Source organism: Chlorocebus sabaeus, chromosome 9 (genome assembly GCF_047675955.1).
Source record: "Chlorocebus sabaeus isolate Y175 chromosome 9, mChlSab1.0.hap1, whole genome shotgun sequence".
NCBI classification, from domain to species: Eukaryota; Metazoa; Chordata; class Mammalia; order Primates; family Cercopithecidae; genus Chlorocebus; species Chlorocebus sabaeus.
In genome coordinates, this window is record NC_132912.1 from 94199937 (window position 1) to 94221614 (window position 21678).

The following is a 21678-nucleotide window of genomic DNA, read 5'->3' on the forward strand; positions in this document are numbered from 1 at the left end:
CATCCTTTGGGCATATACCCAGTAATGGGATTGTTGGATTAAATGGTATTTGTGGTTCTAGATCCTTGAGGAATCGCCACACCGTCTTCCACAATGGTTGAACTAATTTACACTCCCACCAACAGTGTAGAAGTGTTCCTATTTCTTCACATCCTTTCCAGCGTCTGTTGTTTCCTGACTTTTTACTGATCGCCTTTCTAACTGGCATGAGATGGTATCTCATTGTGGGTTTGATTTGCATTTCTCTAATGACCAGTGATAATGAACTTTTTTTCATACGTTTGTTGGCTGCATAAATGTCTTCTTTTGAGAAGTGTCTGTTCATACCTTTTACCTACTTTTTGATGGGGTGGGTTGATTTTTCTTGTAAATTTGTTTAAGTTCCTTGTAGATTCTGGATATTAGTCCTTTGTCAGATGGATAGATTGTAAACATTTTCTCTCATTCTGTAGGTTGCCTGTTCACTCTGATGATAGTTTCTTTTGCTGTGCAGGAACTCTTTTTTTTTTTTTTTTTTTTTTTTTTTTTGAGACGGAGTCTTGCTCTGTCACCCGGGCTGGAGTGCAGTGGCCGGATCTCAGCTCACTGCAAGCTCCGCCTCCCGGGTTTACGCCATTCTCCTGCCTCAGGAACTCTTTAGTTTAATTAGATGCCATTTGTCAATTTTGGGTTTTGTTGCCGTTGCTTTTGGTGTTTTAGTCATGAAGTCTTTGCCCATGCCTATGTCCTGAATGGTATTGTCTAGGTTTTCTTCTAGGGTTTTTATGGTATTAGGTTTTATGTTTAAGTCTTTAATTCATCTAGAGTTAATTTTTGTATGAGCTGTAAGGAAGGAGTCCGTGTTTCAGTTTTCTGCATATGGCTAGCCAGTTTTCCCAGCACTATTTATTAAATAGGGAATCCTTTCCCCATTGCTTGTTTTTGTCAGGGTTGTCAAAGATCAGATTATTGTAGATGTGTGGCATTATTTCTGAGGCCTCTGTTCTGTTCTATTGGTCTATATATCTGTTTTGATACCAGTATCATGTTGTTTTGGTTACTGTAACCTTGTAGTATAGTTTGAAGTCAGGTAGCATGATGCCTCCAGCTTTGTTCTTTTTGCTTAGGATTGTCTTGGCTATACGGGCTCTCTTTTGGTTCCATATGAAATGTAAAGTAGTTTTTTCTAATTCTGTGAAGAAAGTCAATGGTAGCATGATGGGGATAGCATTGAATCTATAAATTACTTTGGGCAATATGACCATTTTTGCGATATTGATTCTTCCTAACCACAAGCATGGAATGTTTTTCCCTTTGTGTGCTGTCTTCTTTCCTTGAGCAGTGATTTGTAGTTTACCTTAAAGAGGTCCTTCACATCTTTTGTAAGTTATATTGCTAGGTATTTTATTCTCTTGGTAGCAATTGTGAATGGGAGTTCACTCATGATTCGGCTCTATTTTTGGTGTATAGGAATGCTTGTGATTTTTACACATTGATTTTGTATCCTGCGACTTTGCTGAAGTTGCATAGCAGCAAATGATACTGGCCTCATAAAATGAGTTAGGGAGGAGTTCCTCTTTTTCTATTGTTTAGAATAGTTTCAGAAGGAATGGTAACAGCTCCTCTTTGTACCTCTGGTAGAATTCACCTGTGACTCTGTCTGGTCCTGGACTTTTTTTGGTTGGTAGGCTATTAATCACTGCCTCAATTTCAGAACTTGTTATTGGTCTATTCAGAGATTCAACTTCTTCCTGGTTTAGTCTTGGGAGTGTGTATGTGTCCAGGAACTTATCCATTTCTTCTAGATTTTCTAGTTTATTTGTGTAGAGGTGTTTATACTATTTTCTGATGGTAGTCTGTATTTCTGTGGGATCAGTGGTGATATCCCCTTTATCGTTTTTTATTGTGTCTATTTGATTCTTCTCTCTTTTCTTCTTCATCAGTCTGGTTAGTGGTCTATCTAGTTTGTTAACCTTCTCAAAAAACCAGCTCCTGGATTCACTGGTTTTTTTTAAGGGTTTTTCGTGTCTCCATCTCCTTCAGTTTTGCTCTGACCTTGGTTATTTCTCATCTTCTGCTAGCTTTTGAATTTGCTTGCTCTTGCTTCTTTAGTTCTTTTAATTGTCATGTTAGGGTGTCGATCTTAGATCTTTCCCACTTTCTCCTGTGGGCATTTAGTGCTATAAATTTCCCTCTAAACACTGCTTTAGCTGTGTCCCAGAGATTCTGGTACGTTGTGTCTTCATTCTCATTGGTTTCAAAGAACTTATTTGCATCTGCCTTAATTTCGTTATGTACCCAGTAGTCATTCAGGAGCAGGTTGTTCAGTTTCCATGTAGTTGTGCGAGTTTCTGAATCCTGAGTTCTAATTTGATTGCACTGTGGTCTGAGAGACTGTTTACTATGATTTCCATTGTTTTGCATTTGCTGAGGAGTGTTTTACTTCCAATTATGTGGTCAATTTTACAATAAGTGCAGTGTGGTGCTGAGAAGAATTTATATTCTGTTGATTTGGGGCAGAGAGTTCTGTAGATGTCTGTTAGGTCTGCTTGGTCCAGAGCTGAGTTCAAGTCCTGAATATCCTTGTTAATTTTCTGTCTTGTTGATCTAATACTGACAGTGGGGTGTAAAAGTCTCCCATTATTATTGTGTGGGAGTCTAAGTCTCTTTGTATGTCTCTAAGAATTGTTTTATGAATCTGAGTACTCCTGTATTGGGTGCATATATATTTAGGATAGTTAGTTCATCTTGTTGCACTGATCTCTTTACCATTATGTAATGCCCTTCTTTGTCTTTTTGGAACTTTGTTGGTTTAAAGTCTGTTTCATCAGAGACTAGGATTGCAATGCCCGCTTTTTTATTGCTTTCCATTTGCTTGGGAAGTATTCCTTCATCCCTTTATTTTAGCCTATGTGTGTCTTTGCACATGAGATGGGTCTTCTGAATACAGCACAAGGATGGGTCTTAACTTTTTATCCAATTTGCCAGTCTGTGTCTTTCAATTGGGACATTTAGCCCATTTACATTTAAGGTTAATACTATTATTTGTGAATTTGATCCTGTCATTATGTTGCTAGCTGTTTATTTTGCCCATTGGCTCATGCAGTTTCTTCATAGTGTCAAGAGTCTTTACAATTTGGTATGTTTTTGCAGTAACTGGTACCGGTTTCTCCTTTCCATATTTAGTGCTTCCTTCAGGAGCTCTTGTAAGGCAGGCCTAGTGATGACAGAATCTCTCAGCATTTGCTAGTCTGTAAAGATTTTATTTCTCCTTCACTTAGGAAGCTTAGTTTGGCTGGATATGAAATTCTGTTTTGAAAATTCTTTACTTTAAGAATGTTGAATATTGGCCACCACTCTCTTCTGGCTTGTAGGGTTTCTGCAGAGAGATCCGCTGTTAGTCTGATGGACTTCCCTTTGGGGGTAACCTGACCTATCTCTCTGGCTGCCCTTAACATTTTTTCCTTCATTTCAACCTTGGTGAACCTGAGATTATGTGTCCTGGAGTTGCTCTTCTCAAGAGTGTCTTTGTGGTGGTCTCTGTATTTCCTGAATTTGAATGTTGGCCTGTCTTGGTAGGTTGGGGAAGTTCTCCTGGATAATATCCTGGAGGGTGTTTTCCATCTTGGTTCCATTCTCTCTGTCACTTTCAGGTACGCCAATCAAATGTAGGTTTGGTCTCTTCACGTAGTCCCGTATTTCTTGGAGGCTTTGTTCATTCCTTTGCATTCTATTTTCTCTAATCTTGTCTTTACACTTTATTTCATTATGCTGATCTTCAATCTCTGATATCCTTCCTTCTGCTTGATCGATTCAGCTATTGATACTTGTGTATGCTTCATGAAGTTCCTGTGCTGTTTTTCAGTTCCATCGGGTCGTTTATCTTCTTCTCTAAATTGGTTATTCTGGTTACCAATTCCTCTAACCTTTTATCAAGGTTCTCAGCTTCCTTGCATTGGGTTAGAACATGCTCCTTTAGCTCGGAGGATTTTCTCGTTACCCACCTTCTGAAGCCTACTTCTGTCAATTCGTCAAACTCATTCTCCATCCAGTTTTGTTCCCTGGCTGGCGAGGAGTTGTGATCCTTTGGAGGAGAAGAGGCGTTCTGGTTTTTGGAATTTTCAGCCTTTTTGCGCTGGTTTTTCTTCATCTTCGTGGATTTATCTACCTTTGGTCTTTGATGCTGGTGACCTTTGGATGGGGTTTTTGTGTGGACATCCTTTTTGTTGATGTTGATGCTATTCCTTTCTGTTTGTTAGTTTTCCTTCTAACAGTCAGGCCCCTATGCTGCAGGTCTGCTGGAGTTTGCTGGAGGTCCACTCCAGACCCTGTTTGCCTGGGTATCATACAGCAGAGGCTGCAGAACAGCAAACGTTGCTGCCTGTTCCTTCCTCTAGAAGCTTCGTCCCAGAGAGGCACCTGCCAGATGCCTGCTGGAGCTCTCTCGCATGTGGTGTTTGTCAACCCCTGCTGGAAGGTGTCTCCCAGTCAGGAGACATGGATGTCAGGGACCCACTTGAGGAGGCAGTCTGTCCCTTGGCAGAGCTTGAGCACTGTGCTGGGAGATTCGCCCCTCTCTTCAGAGCTGGCAGGCAGGAACATTTAAGTCTGCTGAAGCTGTACCCACAGTGACCTCTTTCCCCAGATGCTCTGTCCCAGGTAGATGGGAGTTTGATGTGTAAGCCCCTGATTCGGGCTGCTGCCTTTCTTTCACGGATGCCCTTCACAGAGGGGAGGAATCGAGAGAGGCAGTTTGGCTACAGCAGCTTTGCTGAACTGAGATTGGCTCTGCCTAGTTTAAGCTTCCCAGTGGCTTTGTTTACACTGTGAGGGGAAAACTCCCTACTCAAGACTCAGTAATAACGGACACCCCCCCTCCCCGCCCATAAGCTCGAGTGTCCCAGGTCGTCTTCAGACTGCTGTGCTGGCAGCGAGAATTTCAAGCCTTTGGATCTTAGCTGCTTGGGCTCTGTACATGTGGAATCTGCTGAACTAGACCCCTTGGCTCCGTGACTTCAGCCCCCTTTCCAGGGCAGTGAATGGTTCTGTGTTGCTTGTGTTCTAGGCGCCACTGGGGTATTAAAAAAAAAAAATTCCTGCAGCAAGTTTGGTGTCTGCTCAAGTGGCCACCCAGTTTTGTGCTTGAATCCCAGGGCCCTGGTGGCATAGGCACCCAAGAGAATCTCCTTGTCTTCAGGTTGTGAAGACCATGGAAAAAGTGTTGTATCTGGTCCAGAGTGCACCGTTCCTCAGGGCACAGTCTCTCACACCTTCCCTTGGCTAGGGGAGGGAGTTCTCTGATCCCTTGTGCTTCCCGGATGTGGTGATGCCTCACCCTGCCCCCGACATTCTGCACCCACTGTCTAACCAGTCCCAGTGAGATGAGCTGGGTACCTCAGTTGGAAATGCAGAAATCACCTGCCTTCTGCGTTGATCTCACTGGGAGCTGCAGACCGGAGCTGTTCCTATTTGGCTGACTTGCCAGCCACTCCCTCTTCTTTCATTGTATAATGTCTAAACTGAGGCCCAGGGACTTGAGTTGCTTATCTAAAGTTAACAAATTTCACAACCCAGCCAGCAATACGACTCGGTCCCATACTGTTAAGACTGCTTTTTCATTACTTATTACTTACTTAATTAAAAATTATTTATAATGAAACTCAAGGCAGAGCATTTTGCAAGAACGTGTAACTAGCAGCACACTTTTTTATATCACTACTTCCTCTCTAGCAATAGAGGGATAAGGAAAGGGAAGCCCACGTTCTTCCTACTGAACCTCCAATCTTCATAAAGACTTTTCTTTACCTCCAGTGCTGCTGTTGCCATCTGTGCTGGCTAGCCAGGAACAGTTATCAGTCCTCTAATCATGTGGCCAGTTGAAAATGTCAGTCTTTGTTTTGTCGAATATAGTTGTAGAAAGCTGCATTTTCCCAGTTTCCGACGAGAGTTGTGACGTCTGTGAAAACAGTGAGCTAGCAAAATTTGGATGATAATCTCACACCCTTACACATAGTTATATTCTGATCTTCACATTTTTGAATATATTGCCAACCCCCACCACAGCCCTTATTCTTCTTACATTGGCTTCTAGTGTTTTACTTAATGTTTCTAAGCAACCAACTAAAATTGGCAGCAGCATATAAAAGAAAGGGAAAATGATTACTGCTTATCAGTTCAGCAAAGTGTTCATAAGTATTCGCTGAATGAACCCTAAATGATAGATTTTCACTGATAAATTTATTTTGGCTTTTTTTACTCTATAATGATATTCTATATTGCAGAAAAAGTTGCATATGATAGAACAAAGATTTGCCTCTATTTATAATGTCAGTTTAAGATTTAATTAATCCCTCATCACCATAGTTAATTGATTTTCTCTTTTTGAATTATATTTTAATAACCATCTGTGAGAACAGGCAGAAAGCCTGTCTCTGGAAACAATGCCTTGATATTCAGGGACTTGAGAACAGCTGCAGTCTGTTATTTTTCTTTTCTTGATAGCTGAATGTCACATCCTGTAGTTTGGTTTTCATTCACTAATCTGAGCAAAGGATTCAAGTTCCATTAACATAGTGTGTTAACATTCTGCATGACTCTTCAGTTTAAGTTACCTTTTCAACTAAAAATAAATCCATCTGGGCTTCTGGTTTCTAAACTTACCCTATAATCCTCTTGGCCTTGGCATTACTATTTCTATTATGTAAGAATCTCTTCACTCTCAGACTCTGCCAAAATCCAGTTCTCTTACTAATTCAAATTTCACTCTTCCACCTCAGCATGGTATTAATAAAATTAGTGGATATAAAACTGTGTATATATGCTCTGTGTGTAAGTTAATTTATATTTGAATGAATCTGTTTGTATTTAATTGTAGATGTTTATAGCCAGGTTGGGGAAAAGTGTGTGGGAAGGGATAAGAAAGGGAAGTAAGCCTGGTAAAGAGGAAGAAAAACTGTATAGGAGCCACAAAAGATAATAGTAACAAGACTGGTGTTGAAGAGAGGAGATGAATATCATTTATTTATTTTAGGCTGAGATGCCCTTTTCTTTCCCTCTAATAAAGATTGCCAAATATAATTTATAAGAAGCCATTTGTGGGGATACCTAATTTTACTTGTTTATAAATTGAACCTCTGTCCAATTTGTGTTTACACTACAAATTACTTGACATTGGATATTTCCATATTTAATAAAGGATATAAAATTGGAACACTAAAGTAGATTTAATAAATGTTCCGTGTCATTAGCACCATTGTTCTCTCATTTAAAACCATGGAAGAGTGTTTCGTAGTATTTTGTGCAGACTAGCAGCATCAGCATCACCCGGGAACATGTAGAAATACAAATTCTTCCTGGGGGAAGGGGCGACTGTGGGCGCAGCTTCAGCAGACTTAAATGTTCCTGCCTGCCAGCTCTGAAGAGAGCAGCAGAATCACCCAGCACAGCGCTCAAGCTCTGCCAAGGGACAGACTGCCTCCTCAAGTGGGTCCCTGACATCCATGTCTCCTGACTGGGAGACACCTTCCAGCAGGGGTTGACAAACACCACATGCGAGAGAGCTCCAGCAGGCATCTGGCAGGTGCCTCTCTGGGACGAAGCTTCTAGAGGAAGGAACAGGCAGCAACATTTGCTGTTCTGCAGCCTCTGCTGTATGATACCCAGGCAAACAGGGTCTGGAGTGGACCTCCAGCAAACTCCAGCAGACCTGCAGCATAGGGGCCTGACTGTTAGAAGGAAAACTAACAAACAGAAAGGAATAGCATCAACATCAACAAAAAGGATGTCCACACAAAAACCCCATCCAAAGGTCACCAGCATCAAAGACCAAAGGTAGATAAATCCACGAAGATGAAGAAAAACCAGCGCAAAAAGGCTGAAAATTCCAAAAACCAGAACGCCTCTTCTCCTCCAAAGGATCACAACTCCTCGCCAGCCAGGAAACAAAACTGGATGGAGAATGAGTTTGACGAATTGACAGAAGTAGGCTTCAGAAGGTGGGTAACGAGAAAATCCTCCGAGCTAAAGGAGCATGTTCTAACCCAATGCAAGGAAGCTGAGAACCTTGATAAAAGGTTAGAGGAATTGGTAACCAGAATAACCAGTTTAGAGAAGAAGATAAACGACCCGATGGAACTGAAAAACACAGCACAGGAACTTCATGAAGCATACACAAGTATCAATAGCTGAATCGATCAAGCAGAAGGAAGGATATCAGAGATTGAAGATCAGCATAATGAAATAAAGTGTAAAGACAAGATTAGAGAAAATAGAATGCAAAGGAATGAACAAAGCCTCCAAGAAATATGGGACTACGTGAAGAGACCAAACCTACATTTGATTGGCGTACCTGAAAGTGACAGAGAGAATGGAACCAAGATGGAAAACACCCTCCAGGATATTATCCAGGAGAACTTCCCCAACCTACCAAGACAGGCCAACATTCAAATTCAGGAAATACAGAGACCACCACAAAGACACTCCTTGAGAAGAGCAACTCCAGGACACATAATCTCAGGTTCACCAAGGTTGAAATGAAGGAAAAAATGTTAAGGGCAGCCAGAGAGGTAGGTCAGGTTACCCTCAAAGGGAAGTCCATCAGACTAACAGTGGATCTCTCTGTAGAAACCCTACAAGCCAGAAGAGAGTGGCAGCCAATATTCAACATTCTTAAAGAATTTTCAACCCAGAATTTCATATCCAGCCAAACTAAGCTTCCTAAGTGAAGGAGAAATAAAATCTTTACAGACAAGCAAATGCTGAGAGATTTTGTCACCACCAGACCTGCCTTACAAGAGTTCCTGAAGGAAGCACTAAATATGGAAAGGAGAAACCGGTACCAGTTACTGCAAAAACATACCAAATTGTAAAGACTCTTGACACTATGAAGAAACTGCATGAACCAATGGGCAAAATAAACAGCTAGCATCATAATGACAGGATCAAATTCACACATAACAATATTAACCTTAAATGTAAATGGGCTAAATGTTCCAACTGAAATACGCAGACTGTCAAATTGGATAAATTGTCAAGACCCAGGCCGGGCGTGGTGGCTCACGCCTGTAATCCCAGCACTTGGGAGGCTGAGGCGGGCAGATCATGAGGTCGGGAGTTTGAGACCGTCCTGGCTAACACGGTGAAACCCTGTCTCTACTGAAAATACAAAAAATTATCCAGGCGTGGTGTTGGGCACCTGTAATCCCAGCTACTCTGGAGGCTGAGGCAGGAGAATGGCGTGAACCCGGGAGGCAGAGCTTGCAGTGAGCCCAGATTGCAACACTGCACTCTAGCCTGGGTGATGAAGCGAGACTCCATCTCAAAAAAAATAATTAAATAAAAATAAAAGAGTCAAGACCCATCGGTGTGCTGTATTCAGGAGACCCATTTCATGTGCAAAGACACACATAGGCTAAAATAAAGACATGGAGGAATATTTCCCAAGCAAATGGAAAGCAAAAAAAAGCAGACATTGCAATCCTAGTCTCTGATGAAACAGACTTTAAACCAACAAAGTTCCAAAAAGACAAAGAAGGGCATTACATAATGGTAAAGAGATCAGTGCAACAAGATGAACTAACTATCCTAAATATATATGCACCCAATACAGGAGTACTCAGATTCATAAAACAATTCTTAGAGACATACAAAGAGACTTAGACTCCCACACAATAATAATGGGAGACTTTTACACCCCACTGTCAGTATTAGATCAACAAGACAGAAAATTAACAAGGATATTCAGGACTTGAACTCAGCTCTGGACCAAGCAGACCTAACAGACATCTACAGAACTCTCTGCCCCAAATCAACAGAATATAAATTCTTCTCAGCACCACACTGCACTTATTGTAAAATTGACCACATAATTGGAAGTAAAACACTCCTCAGCAAATGCAAAACAATGGAAATCATAGTAAACAGTCTCTCAGACCACAGTGCAATCAAATTAGAACTCAGGATTCAGAAACTCGCACAACTACATGGAAACTGAACAACCTGCTCCTGAATGACTACTGGGTACATAACGAAATTAAGGCAGATGCAAATAAGTTCTTTGAAACCAATGAGAATGAAGACACAACGTACCAGAATCTCTGGGACACAGCTAAAGCAGTGTTTAGAGGGAAATTTATAGCACTAAATGCCCACAGGAGAAAGTGGGAAAGATCTAAGATCGACACCCTAACATGACAATTAAAAGAACTAAAGAAGCAAGAGCAAGCAAATTCAAAAGCTAGCAGAAGATGAGAAATAACCAAGGTCAGAGCAAAACTGAAGGAGATGGAGACACGAAAAACCCTTAAAAAAAACCAGTGAATCCAGGAGCTGGTTTTTTGAGAAGGTTAACAAACTAGATAGACCACTAACCAGACTGATGAAGAAGAAAAGAGAGAAGAATCAAATAGACACAATAAAAAACGATAAAGGGGATATCACCACTGATCCCACAGAAATACAGACTACCATCAGAAAATAGTATAAACACCTCTACACAAATAAACTAGAAAATCTAGAAGAAATGGATAAGTTCCTGGACACATACACACTCCCAAGACTAAACCAGGAAGAAGTTGAATCTCTGAATAGACCAATAACAAGTTCTGAAATTGAGGCAGTGATTAATAGCCTACCAACCAAAAAAAGTCCAGGACCAGACAGAGTCACAGGTGAATTCTACCAGAGGTACAAAGAGGAGCTGTTACCATTCCTTCTGAAACTATTCTAAACAATAGAAAAAGAGGAACTCCTCCCTAACTCATTTATGAGGCCAGCATCATCCTGATACCAAAACCTGGCAGAGACACAACAAAAAAGAAAATTTCAGGCCAATATCCCTCATGAACATTGATGTGAAAATCCTCAGTAAAATACTGGCAAACCAAATGTAGCAGCACATCAAAAATCTTATCTAGCAATTCAAATAACTTATCCACCATGATCAAGTTGGCTTCATCCCTGGAATGCAATGCTAGTTCAACATACACAAATCAGTAAACGTAATCCATTTAAATGGAACCAATGACAAAAACCGCATGATTACCTCTATAGATGTATAAAAGGCCTCGATAAAATTCTACACTTTTTTATGCTAAAAATCTCTCAATAAACTAGGTATTGATGGAATGTTTCTCCAAATAATTAGAGCTATTTATGACAAACCTACAGTCAATATACTGAATGGGTAAAACCTGGAAGCATTTTCTTTGAGAACTGACACTAGACAAGGATTCCCTCTCTCACTACTCCTATCAACATATTATTGGAAATTTTGGCCAGGGCAATCAGGCAAGAAAGAGAAATAAAGGTCATTTAAATAGGAAGAGAGGAAGTCAAATTTCTTCTGTTTAGGGATGACATGATTGAATATTTAGAAAACTCCATCCTCTCAGCCAGAAATCTCCTTAAGCTGATAAGCAACTTCAAAGTCTCAGGATACAAAATCAATGTGCAAAAATCACAAGCATTCCTATACACCAATAATAGACATACAGAGGGCCAAATCATGAGTGACCCCCATTCACAGTTGCTACAAAGAGAATAAAATACCTAGCAATACAACTTAGAAAGGATGTGAGGGACCTCTTCAAGGAGAACTACAAATCACTGCTCAAGGGAAGAAGAGAGAACACAAACAAATGAAAAAACATTCCGTGCTGATGGATAGGAAGAGTCAATATCGTGAAAATGGTCATACTGCCCAAAGTAATTTATAGATTCAATGCTGTCCCATCAAGCTACCATTGACTTTCTTCACAGAATTAGAAAAAACTTCTTTACATTTCATATGGAACCAAAAAGCCCAAAAAGCCCATATAGTCAAGACAATCCTAAACAAAAAGAACAAAGCTGGAAGCATCATGCTTCCTGACTTCAAACAAGGCTGCAGTAACTAGAACAGCCTGGTACTAGTACCAAAACAGATATATAAACCAATGGAACAGAATAGAGACCTCAGAAATAATGCCACACATCTACAATAATCTGATCTTTGGCAAACCTGACAAAAACAAGCGATGGGGCAAGGATTCCCTATTTAATAAATGGTATTGGGGAAACTGGCTAGCCATATGCAGAAAACTGAAACTGGACCCCTTCCTTATGTCTCATACAAAAATTAACTCAAGATGGATTAAAAACTTAAACATAAAACCTAATACCATAAAAACCCTAGAAGAAAACCTAGACAGTACAATTCAGGACATAGGCATGGGCAAAGACTTCATGACTAAAACACAAAAAGCAATGGCAACAAAAGCCATACTTGACAAATGGCATCTAATTAAACTAAAGAGCTTCTAAACAGTAAAAGAAACTATCATGGGAGTGAAGAGGCAACCTACAGAATGAGAGAAAATGTTTACAATCTATCCATCTGACAAAGGGCTAATATCCAGAATCTACAAGGAAGTTAAACAGATTTACAAGAAAAAAACAACCCCATCAAAAAGTGGGCAAAGGATATGAACAGTCACTTTCCAAAAGAAGACCTTTATACAGCCAACAAACATACGAAAAAAAGCTCATTATCACTGGTCAGTAGAGAAATGCAAATCAAAACCACAATGAGATACCACCTCATGCCAGTTAGAATGGCGATCAGTAAAAAGTCAGGAAATAGATGCTGGAGAGGATGTGGAGACATAGGAATACTTTTACACTGTTGGTGAGAGTGTAAATTAGTTCAACCATTGTAGAAGATGGTGTGGCAATTCCTCAAGGATCTAGAACCAGAAATAGCATTTAGCCTAGCAATCCCATTACTGGGTTTTATCCCTTTACCACCCAAAGGATGATAAATAATTCTATAAAGACACATGCACACATGTGTTTATTATAGCACTATTCGCAATAGCAAAGACTGGGAACCAACCCAAATGCCCATCAGTGATAGACTGGATAAAGAAAGTATGGCACATATGCACCATGTAATACTGTGCAGCCATGAAGACGGATGAGTTCATGTCCTTTGCAGGGACATGGATGAAGCTGGAAAGCATTATTCTCAGCAAACTATCACAGGAACAGAAAACCGAACACCACATGTTCTCACTCATAAGTGGGAGTTGAACAATGAGAACACATGTACACAGGGAGGGGAACATCACACACTGGGGCCTGTCAGTGGGTTGGGGCTAGGGGAGGGATAGCATTAGGAGAAATATATAATGTAGACGATGAGTTGATGGATACAGGAAACCACCATGGTATACATAGGTATACCAAATGTATACCTATGTAACAAACTTGCACATTCTGCACATGTATTCCAGAACTTAAAGTATAATAATAATAAAAATACAAATTCTTGTGCCCCACTCCAGACCTACTGAATCACAAAGTTTGGGGAGGGCCCAGTAGTCCATGTTTTAACAAGCTTTCCAGGTTATTCTGATTTACAGTAAGTTTGGAAACCACTGCTGTTGTATTAAAAAAAGAGCATGTTTATACTATCTTCTAATATGGAAGTTTAATATAAACCCCCACACTAATGAAATTTATCTTTGCTTGTTGAAGTTGATGGTAGAGCCAAGGATAGATGCTTGAATAGGAGGGTGGGTAAAGAAGGAAGGAAGACCTTATTAGCTATGTTACTTTTGTGACTATTGATATCCCTGTGTTTGCATAGTTGAAAATATATCCCGATTACATTACAGTAGAATTAAATTATATGTGTATATTTCATTATTGTAGATCTTAAAATTTATAAGATATTAATCATTCTATTGTTTTAGAAGTCTTAATACTTGAGAAAATACAACAATCACAGTAAAAAGCTTTGTAGATGGGCTCAACAACAGAATGAAGGGGACAGGAATCAATGAACTGGAAGACAGAACAATAGAAATTATCTAGTCTTAACAATAGAAAATAGACTGAAAAATCAACAGAGTCTCAGGGACCTCAGATACTATAACAAAAGGTGTTAACAATCCTATTATCAGAGTCCCAGAAGGAGAGGAAAAGACAGTAGGGCTGAAAAAGTAACCAAGTCATGACTGAAAATTTTCTACATTTGGTGAAAGACATAAACCTACAGATTCAAGAAGCTAAACAAACTTCATTCAGAAGAAATCCAAAGAAATCCACAACAAGAAGCATCATAATTAAACCTGTCAAAACTGAATACCAACAAAAAGATCTTGAAAGCAGCCAGGAAAAAATGACACGTTAAGGAAGATGCTGTAGTTTGAGTATTTGTTTCCACCAAAATTCGTGTTGAAATATAATCCCCAGTGTAGCTGTATTGAGAGGCGAGACCTTTAAGTGGTAATTGGGTCATGAGGGCTCTGCTCTTATGAATAGATTAATCCATTCATGGGTTAATGGATTCATGGGTTATCATGGGAATAGGACTGGTGGCTTTATAAGAAGAGGATTAGATATTCAAGCCAGCATACTCAGCCCCCTCACCATGTGATGCCCTGCACCCCCTTAGGATTCTGCAGAGTCCCTGTTAGCAAGAAGGCCCTCACCAAGCACCTGTTGCAGTCCCTCAAAAAAAAAAGGCATTGAAATAACAGATTTATCATCAGTAACCACGGAGGCCGCCAGAAGGATATGCCACTAAATTTTTCAAATGCTAAAAGGACTGTCACTGTAGAGTGCTACACCTGATGAAAATATTTTTCAGGAATGCAAAGAAGGGAAATCAAGACATTTTCAGATGAAGAAAAACTAAGAATTTGTTGCCACTACATTTACTCTAAAAGAATAAAGGAGTTCTCTAAACAGAAAGGAAACAAAAGAAGGAAACTTGAGATGTGAGGAAAGGGGACAGAAGGTGATAAACAAAAGTATGGATAAATACAGTAGACTTCTCCTCTTATGTTTTCTAAATTATAATTGGTAGTTGAAACAAAAATTGTAACACGGGTGTGGTTCTAAATGTATGTAAAGGAAAAAAGAAAATTATGGCTGAGTTCAGTGACTCACACCTGTAACCCCAGTGTTTTGGGAGGCCAAGACAGGAGGATGGCTTGAGGCCAAGAGTTTGAGACCAGCTTGAGGAACATAGCGAGACTTTGTCTCCATAAAAATTTTAAAAATTAGTCAGGCTTTTGGTGTATGCCTGTAGTCCTAGCTACTGAGGAGGCTGACATAGGAAAATCACTTGAGCCCAGGTGTTTGAGGCTGCAGTTAGCCATGGTCACACCACCACACCCCATCCTGAGTGAAAGAGCAAGACCCTGTCACACACACAAAAAGAAAATTATAAACAGGGGAAGGTAAAGGAGGTAGGATTTCTGCACTTCATTCCAACTGGTAAAATGATGTGAGTAGCATGTGAGAAATTATTATATGTAATGTAATATCTAGAGAAACCTCTCAGAAACACTATATATAAATCAAAAGAGAATTCTAAAAAAATGTTTAACCTGCAGAAAGGCAGGAAAAATAACAAATAAGCAGAGAGAACAAATAGAAAATAAAATCATAGACTTAAGCTCTACCTTATTAAAAATTACATTAAATGTAAATAGTCTAAATAAAAGATATTGTCAGAGTGAACAAAAACATGACCCAACTGTATTCTATTTATAAGAAATTCGCTTCAAATATAACAGTATAAGCAAGTTTTAAGTAAATGGATAGAGGAAGACATTTTATGCAAACATCGATCGAAGGAAACAAATGACTGCATTAATATCAGATAAAGTGGACTTAGAACAAAGAAAATTCATGGAGACAGAGAGGAACATTCTATAATGATAAAAGGGATAATCACTCAAAATATGTAGTGATCACAAGTGTGTACACACCAAACAGCAGAGCTGTAAAAACTGCGGGGGGAAACTGGTAGACCTGAATGCAGAAACAAAATAATCCACAGTTAGGTATTGAAGGCTCCAACTGTAAGTGTATATTTGATGGAACTAGCTAGAAAATCAATAAGTATATAGAGTAACTCAGTGCCACCATCAACCAACAGCACATTTATAGCACGCTCTACCCAACAACAGAATACACATGGCATTTCAAGTGCCAATGGGACATATAGCAAAATGGATCATATTCTGGGCCATAAAACAACTGAAATTTTAAAGAATTGAGATAATGTAAAGTGTGTTTTCTGACTAGTCAAATTAGAAATCAGTAACAGAAAATAACAGAAGCATCTCCAAAATACTTGGAAATTAAACAACTTCCAAATAATTCATTGGTCAAAGATGAAGTCTTAAGGGAGGTAAAAAAAATGGATGGAATGAAAATAAAAATATGATACAACATATCAAAAGTTGTGGGATACTGCTATAGCAGTGCTGAGAGGGAAATTTATAGCAGTCATGCATACATTAGAAAAGGGGGAAATTTTCAAAACAAATATCTAAGCCTTTAGCTCATGGACCTAGGAAAAGAAGAGAATATCAGCCCAAAGTAAGCAGGAAGGAGGAAATATAAAGATAAAATCAGTGAAACTGAAAACAGAAATTGAGAAAATGAAACAAAGAGATGGCTCTTTGATAAGATCAATAAAATTGATAAACCTCTAGGAAGACTGCCATAAAAAGGTAGATTATCAGTATCATAAATGAAATAGGAGATATTACAACAGACCCTATCAACGTCAGAAAAGATAATAAGGGAATACTACAAACAACTCTACACACATAAATTACAGATGAAATGGACCAATTCCTCAAAAAACAAAAGCTATTGCAGCTCATCCAGTTTGAAATAGTTAATTTGCATAGTTCTATAACCACTAAGGAAATTGATTTCTAGTTTTAAAACTTTAAAAAAAGAATATTCACGTCCGGGCGGTCATACAGAATTCTGGCAAATGTTTAAAGAATTAACACCATTTCTGTATAATCTCTACCAGAAAATAGATGAAAAGGGAACATTTCTTTTTCATTTTACACAGCTGGTATTACATTGATAACAAAACCAGACGACAATAGTTAAAAAAAAAAAAATTATAGACTATAGACCAATATCCTTCATGAATATAGATGGCAGAAGTCCTTAATAAAGTATTAGCAAATAAAATTCAGCAATATATAAAAAGAGTTATACACCATTACCAAAAGGTCACTCCAAGGATGCTAGATGGTTCAGTTTTAAAAATATCAATTAATGTAATCCGCCATACTAACATGCTTAAGAATGATTCCATGCAGTAAAATAACTTGACAAAATCCAACACCTATTCATGATGAAAAAAATTAAAACTCCCAGAAAAATAGGAAAGAGACTTTTTCCTTTACTTGATAAACAGCATCTAGAAAAACCCTGCAATTAATGTTTTATGTAATTGTGAAAGACTGAGTGCTTTTACCTTAAAGTGTGGGAATAAGGCAAGGATGTCTGCTCTTAGCACTCTTATTCAACATGCTAAGAATCAGAGGGAGTACCCTTTTATTGGTAAAGCTTACCCTTTTTCTTAATGGCTAAATATTTAGTGCTTTCCCTTTTAAGAGTGAGAATAATGCAAGGATGTTTGCTCTAACTCATTCTTCTCAGTGCTGCAAATTTTAGCCGATCCAAGAAGACAAAAAGAAGAAAAAAGACATACAGATTAGAAAATAAGGAATAAGACTGTCCCTATTTGCAGATGGCATGATTGTCTATGCAAAAAAAAAAAAAAAAAAAAAAACCCATGAAATCTCAAAAATAAACCTTCCTAGAATTGATAAGTGAATTCAGTAAGGTTGAAGAATACAAGATAAACATACAAAAGTCAGTTATATTTCTTTATGCTAACAATGAACACATGGACACTAATGTAAAAATACATATCATTTGTAATCACTTAAATAAGAATAAAAGGTTTAAATCTAGCAAACATTACAGAATATGTATGCTTAGAATTATACCATGCTGGTGAAAGAAACTGAGTAAGTGAAAGATCTGAGTAAGTGTAAAGGCATACTGTGTTCATGGATTAGAACGCTTATTGTAGTAAAGATGCCAGTTTTCCCCAGATTGATACACAAGTTCTCCCCAAATTGATACAAAAAGGAATTTCATGCATTTCCTGTCAAAATTCCCATAAGTTTTTTGTTGTTGATATAGATAAGATTATTTTCAAATTTACCTGAAATAGCAGAAGAACTGGAATGGGTAAAACTGTTTTTTAAAAGAAGTATAAAGTTGAAAGAATCAGTCTACCTGATTTTTATTATATAGCTACAATAATCATACATTGAAATATTCCCTGAAAGATGACTTTTGGGAAGAGGGGAGAGGAAAGAAATGCTAAATTACATTAACAGACAATTTTGAGGGGGAAGGGAAAAAGGGAAGAAGCTCTATATTAAGTATACACATCAATGTAAGATACAGCCTAATATGTGTTGTGAGTGAAGTGGGGGAGTGGGGGAATAAGCCCTCCAGTAAATGTCCTTCACTATGGTTGATTTTTCTTTAATCTCAAAGTGAATGTAATACAAAATAATTCATTTATTTTCTGTTGAGGTTGAATTAATCTTGTATTTTATAATTTGGAAAAGTTTAATGATTCATTATTTTGAATGTCTTTTTATACTTCACAGTGAGAGACCAACCACCAATTTGCCTTGATGTTAGACAAAAACAGCGTGTATCTATGGATGCATCATCATCCGAAATGAAGGCCCCAGTCCTTCCAGAACCCATTCTTCCTATCCAGCCCAAAACTATGAAAGACTTCCAGTAAGTTTCAGCTCACTATTATATGTAAATGTATAATCATCTGCATGTCAGCACTTTACATAATTTAATATATTTATTTGAGAAATTAATTTAACTTTTGGATCATTATAAGGTGTTAGCCAAGAGGACCTCAAAAGACTTTATGTCTCAAGTTGAAGGTGAAAGAAAACAAATGTATGAATAACAGGTAAGAGTTAGATAGGCTGTAGCAAAATAAAGGAAATGCTAAGTAAGAGTCTATGAGTCAAAACAAAAAGAGATAAAGGTGGTAATTAAATAATAGACTGTTACCATTTTTAAAAATAAGAGTTCATTTATGATGTGACACATACTATAAAAGTTATGTCACCATTCAAAATATCCAGATGCGTATTTGAAGGACTAAATGGGAATGATAAAGACAGAATGTAAACAAAGTCTCCAGAAGTTTAGCTATGAAGGGAAGGAAAGAGTGATAATTGAAAGAGACATGTTAAGAATGATCTTTTTTAAAAATAAGTAAATGGGAAAGTTAAAGCTGGATTAATATCTTAATCCAATTAAGAATTATAAATCCATAAACTGTATTAACTGGGACATATTTCTTTATTTGGTTTCAGTATTTCGTATTGCATATTTGGTGACATTTATTAAAAAGTAGTGCTAGTTTATCTGAATAATATTTCTATATATATATGGTTAATGTATGTTTTCATTTTAGGGAAGATGTAGAAAAAGTTAAGTCGTCAGGAGATTGGAAAGCAGTACATGATTTTTATCTAACAACATTTGATTCTTTCCCAGAATTAAATGCTGCATTTAAGGTAATTATACGTAAAACACATTTTTCATTTAACTTTTAGTTTTAAATTTTCCAGAAATGATAAATTTACCTCATTTATACCCAGTATTGGTTTAAACATGCATGTATATGTATTGATTTCAGAAATTATACAGTACATACAATTATGTAATATTACACATACTATATAAGTATACGGGTTTTTTTTTGAGGGGAGGTTTTGTTTTGTTTTGTTTTGAGATGGAGTCTCACTCTGTTGCCCAGGCTGGAATGCAGTGGTGCAATCTCAGCTCACTGCAACCTCCGTCTCCTGGGTTCACGCAATTCTTGTGCCTTAGCCTCCTGGGTAGCTGGGATTACAGGTGCCTGCCACCACACCCGGCTAATTTTTGTATTTTTGGTAGAAACGGGATTTCACCATGTTGGCCAGGCTGGTCTTGAACTCCTGACCTCAGGTGACCCCTCCCATGTCAGCCTCCCAAAACACTGGGATTACAGATATAAGCCACCGTGCCCAGCCCTTAAATATTGTTTTTACTCGCTCTAATGTTCATGTTTAACTCCATACCTTCAGTTTTAAAAAAGAAAGTTATTAAAATAATCTTTGTACATTTCTTTTTATTTTCAGAAATTTTGCCTTAATGGTTCTTTTTTATTATCAGCCTAAAAAATAGTCGAAATTATGAAGAAATAGTATGATTCAAATTTTACTAACAATAGTCTTCAAAATGTTGAATATACTTAATTCTTAAATTGAATTTGCAGAAAGATGCCACTGCCTCATTTAACACCATTGAAGACTCTGGGATTAATGCTAAATTTGTGAATGCTGTGTATGATACCTTACTTAATACTGTAAGTATTATGACATGCAAGTAATATTATTCTGTGTCTCTTCTGTATTTCAAAAGCAGCCACACAAATATTATAAAAATCTCCTTATAACATAATTACTTTAGAAATTCTGATACAATTTTATAGTAAATGTAGCTGGAATTCTCAGAAAGTTAGATTATTTTATTCTTTCATTTTTTAATTATGAATTAAGCAGCAAATACTTTTATATCCAGTCCTTTTTTAGAAAGACTTGCTAAAATCATGCTTTACTTAGCAAAAGGAGGTGAGTTACTTAATTATATTCAGAATCACAAGAAGGTCTTGTTAAAATACAGAATTTCAGATTCAGTAGGTCTTGGGTGAAACCCAAGAATTTTCATTTGTAACAAGTTCCCAGGATATGTTGATGCTCCTGACCCAGGGACCACATTTTGAGAACCGTACTGCTATAGATCAGTTTGTGAAAAATTGACATCTTTTCAGTCCATAAGCATACTGTATCCTTTTAGGTACCTAGGTCTTCTTTAATTTCTCTTGGTAATGTTTTGTAGTTTTCTGGGTAGAAGTGTTACACATTTCTCATTACATGTATTTCTAGGTACTTCATGTTTTTTGATGCTATTATTATTTTATTTTCCAATTGTGACTTAATATATGGAAATACTTTCATATATTTATCTTTATCTAAATACAGTTGACCCTTGAACAATGCGAGAGTTAGGGGCGCTAACCCCCTATGCAGTAAACAAAAAAATATGTGCATAATTTTTGACTCCCCAGAAGCTTAACTACTAATAGCCTATTGTTGACCAGAAGTCTTACTAATAACATAAACAGTCAATTAACATATATTTTATGTTATATGTATTATATACTGTATTCTTACAATAAAGTAAGGAAAAGGCAATGTTATTAAGAAAAAAATAAGGAAGATAAAATATATTTACTGTCTATTAAGTGCAACTGGACTATCATAAAGGTCTATCCTTATTCAGTAGGCTAAGGAAGAGAAGGGGTCGGTCTTGCTGTCTCAGGTGGCAGAGGTGAAAGAAAATATGTAGATAAGCAGGCTTGCACAATTCAAACCTGTATTTGAGAGTCAACTGTACTTTGCTATATTCATCCATTAACTCTAATAGTACATCAGTAAGTTAACTTGGATTTTCTGTGTATACAATCTTGTCATTTGTGAAAAAGGAGAGTTTTATCTCCTTCTAATCCTGTATCTTATATGGATGTATGTATGTATTTGCATTCACTGGGACCTCTTTCACAATTGTGAATAAAAGAAGTAATAGCAGACCTCTTTGTCTTATTCCCAATCTGAGTACTTCTCTATTAAATATAAACATTCTTTGTCATTGGAGAAATGAAAATAACATTACACATCCATCAAAATTAATAAAATTGTTTCAAAAACCTTACTAAGTATTGGCAATATTGTG

The 21678-nt window shown here is 37.6% G+C and overlaps 1 protein-coding gene across 4 annotated transcripts in view; it reads left to right on the forward strand.

Moving 5' to 3' along the window:
* HECTD2 (HECT domain E3 ubiquitin protein ligase 2) overlaps positions 1 to 21678 on the forward strand; it is a 96364-nt gene that overhangs the window by 23170 nt on the left and 51516 nt on the right. For all 4 annotated transcript variants that reach the window (XM_038009254.2, XM_007963530.3, XM_038009253.2 and 1 more), the window contains exons 3-5: positions 18477 to 18615; positions 19316 to 19418; positions 20162 to 20251. In XM_038009254.2, the coding sequence (XP_037865182.1) occupies positions 18530 to 18615; positions 19316 to 19418; positions 20162 to 20251 (279 nt within the window). In that variant the 5' untranslated portion in view covers positions 18477 to 18529. The remainder of the gene's footprint in view (positions 1 to 18476; positions 18616 to 19315; positions 19419 to 20161; positions 20252 to 21678) is intronic.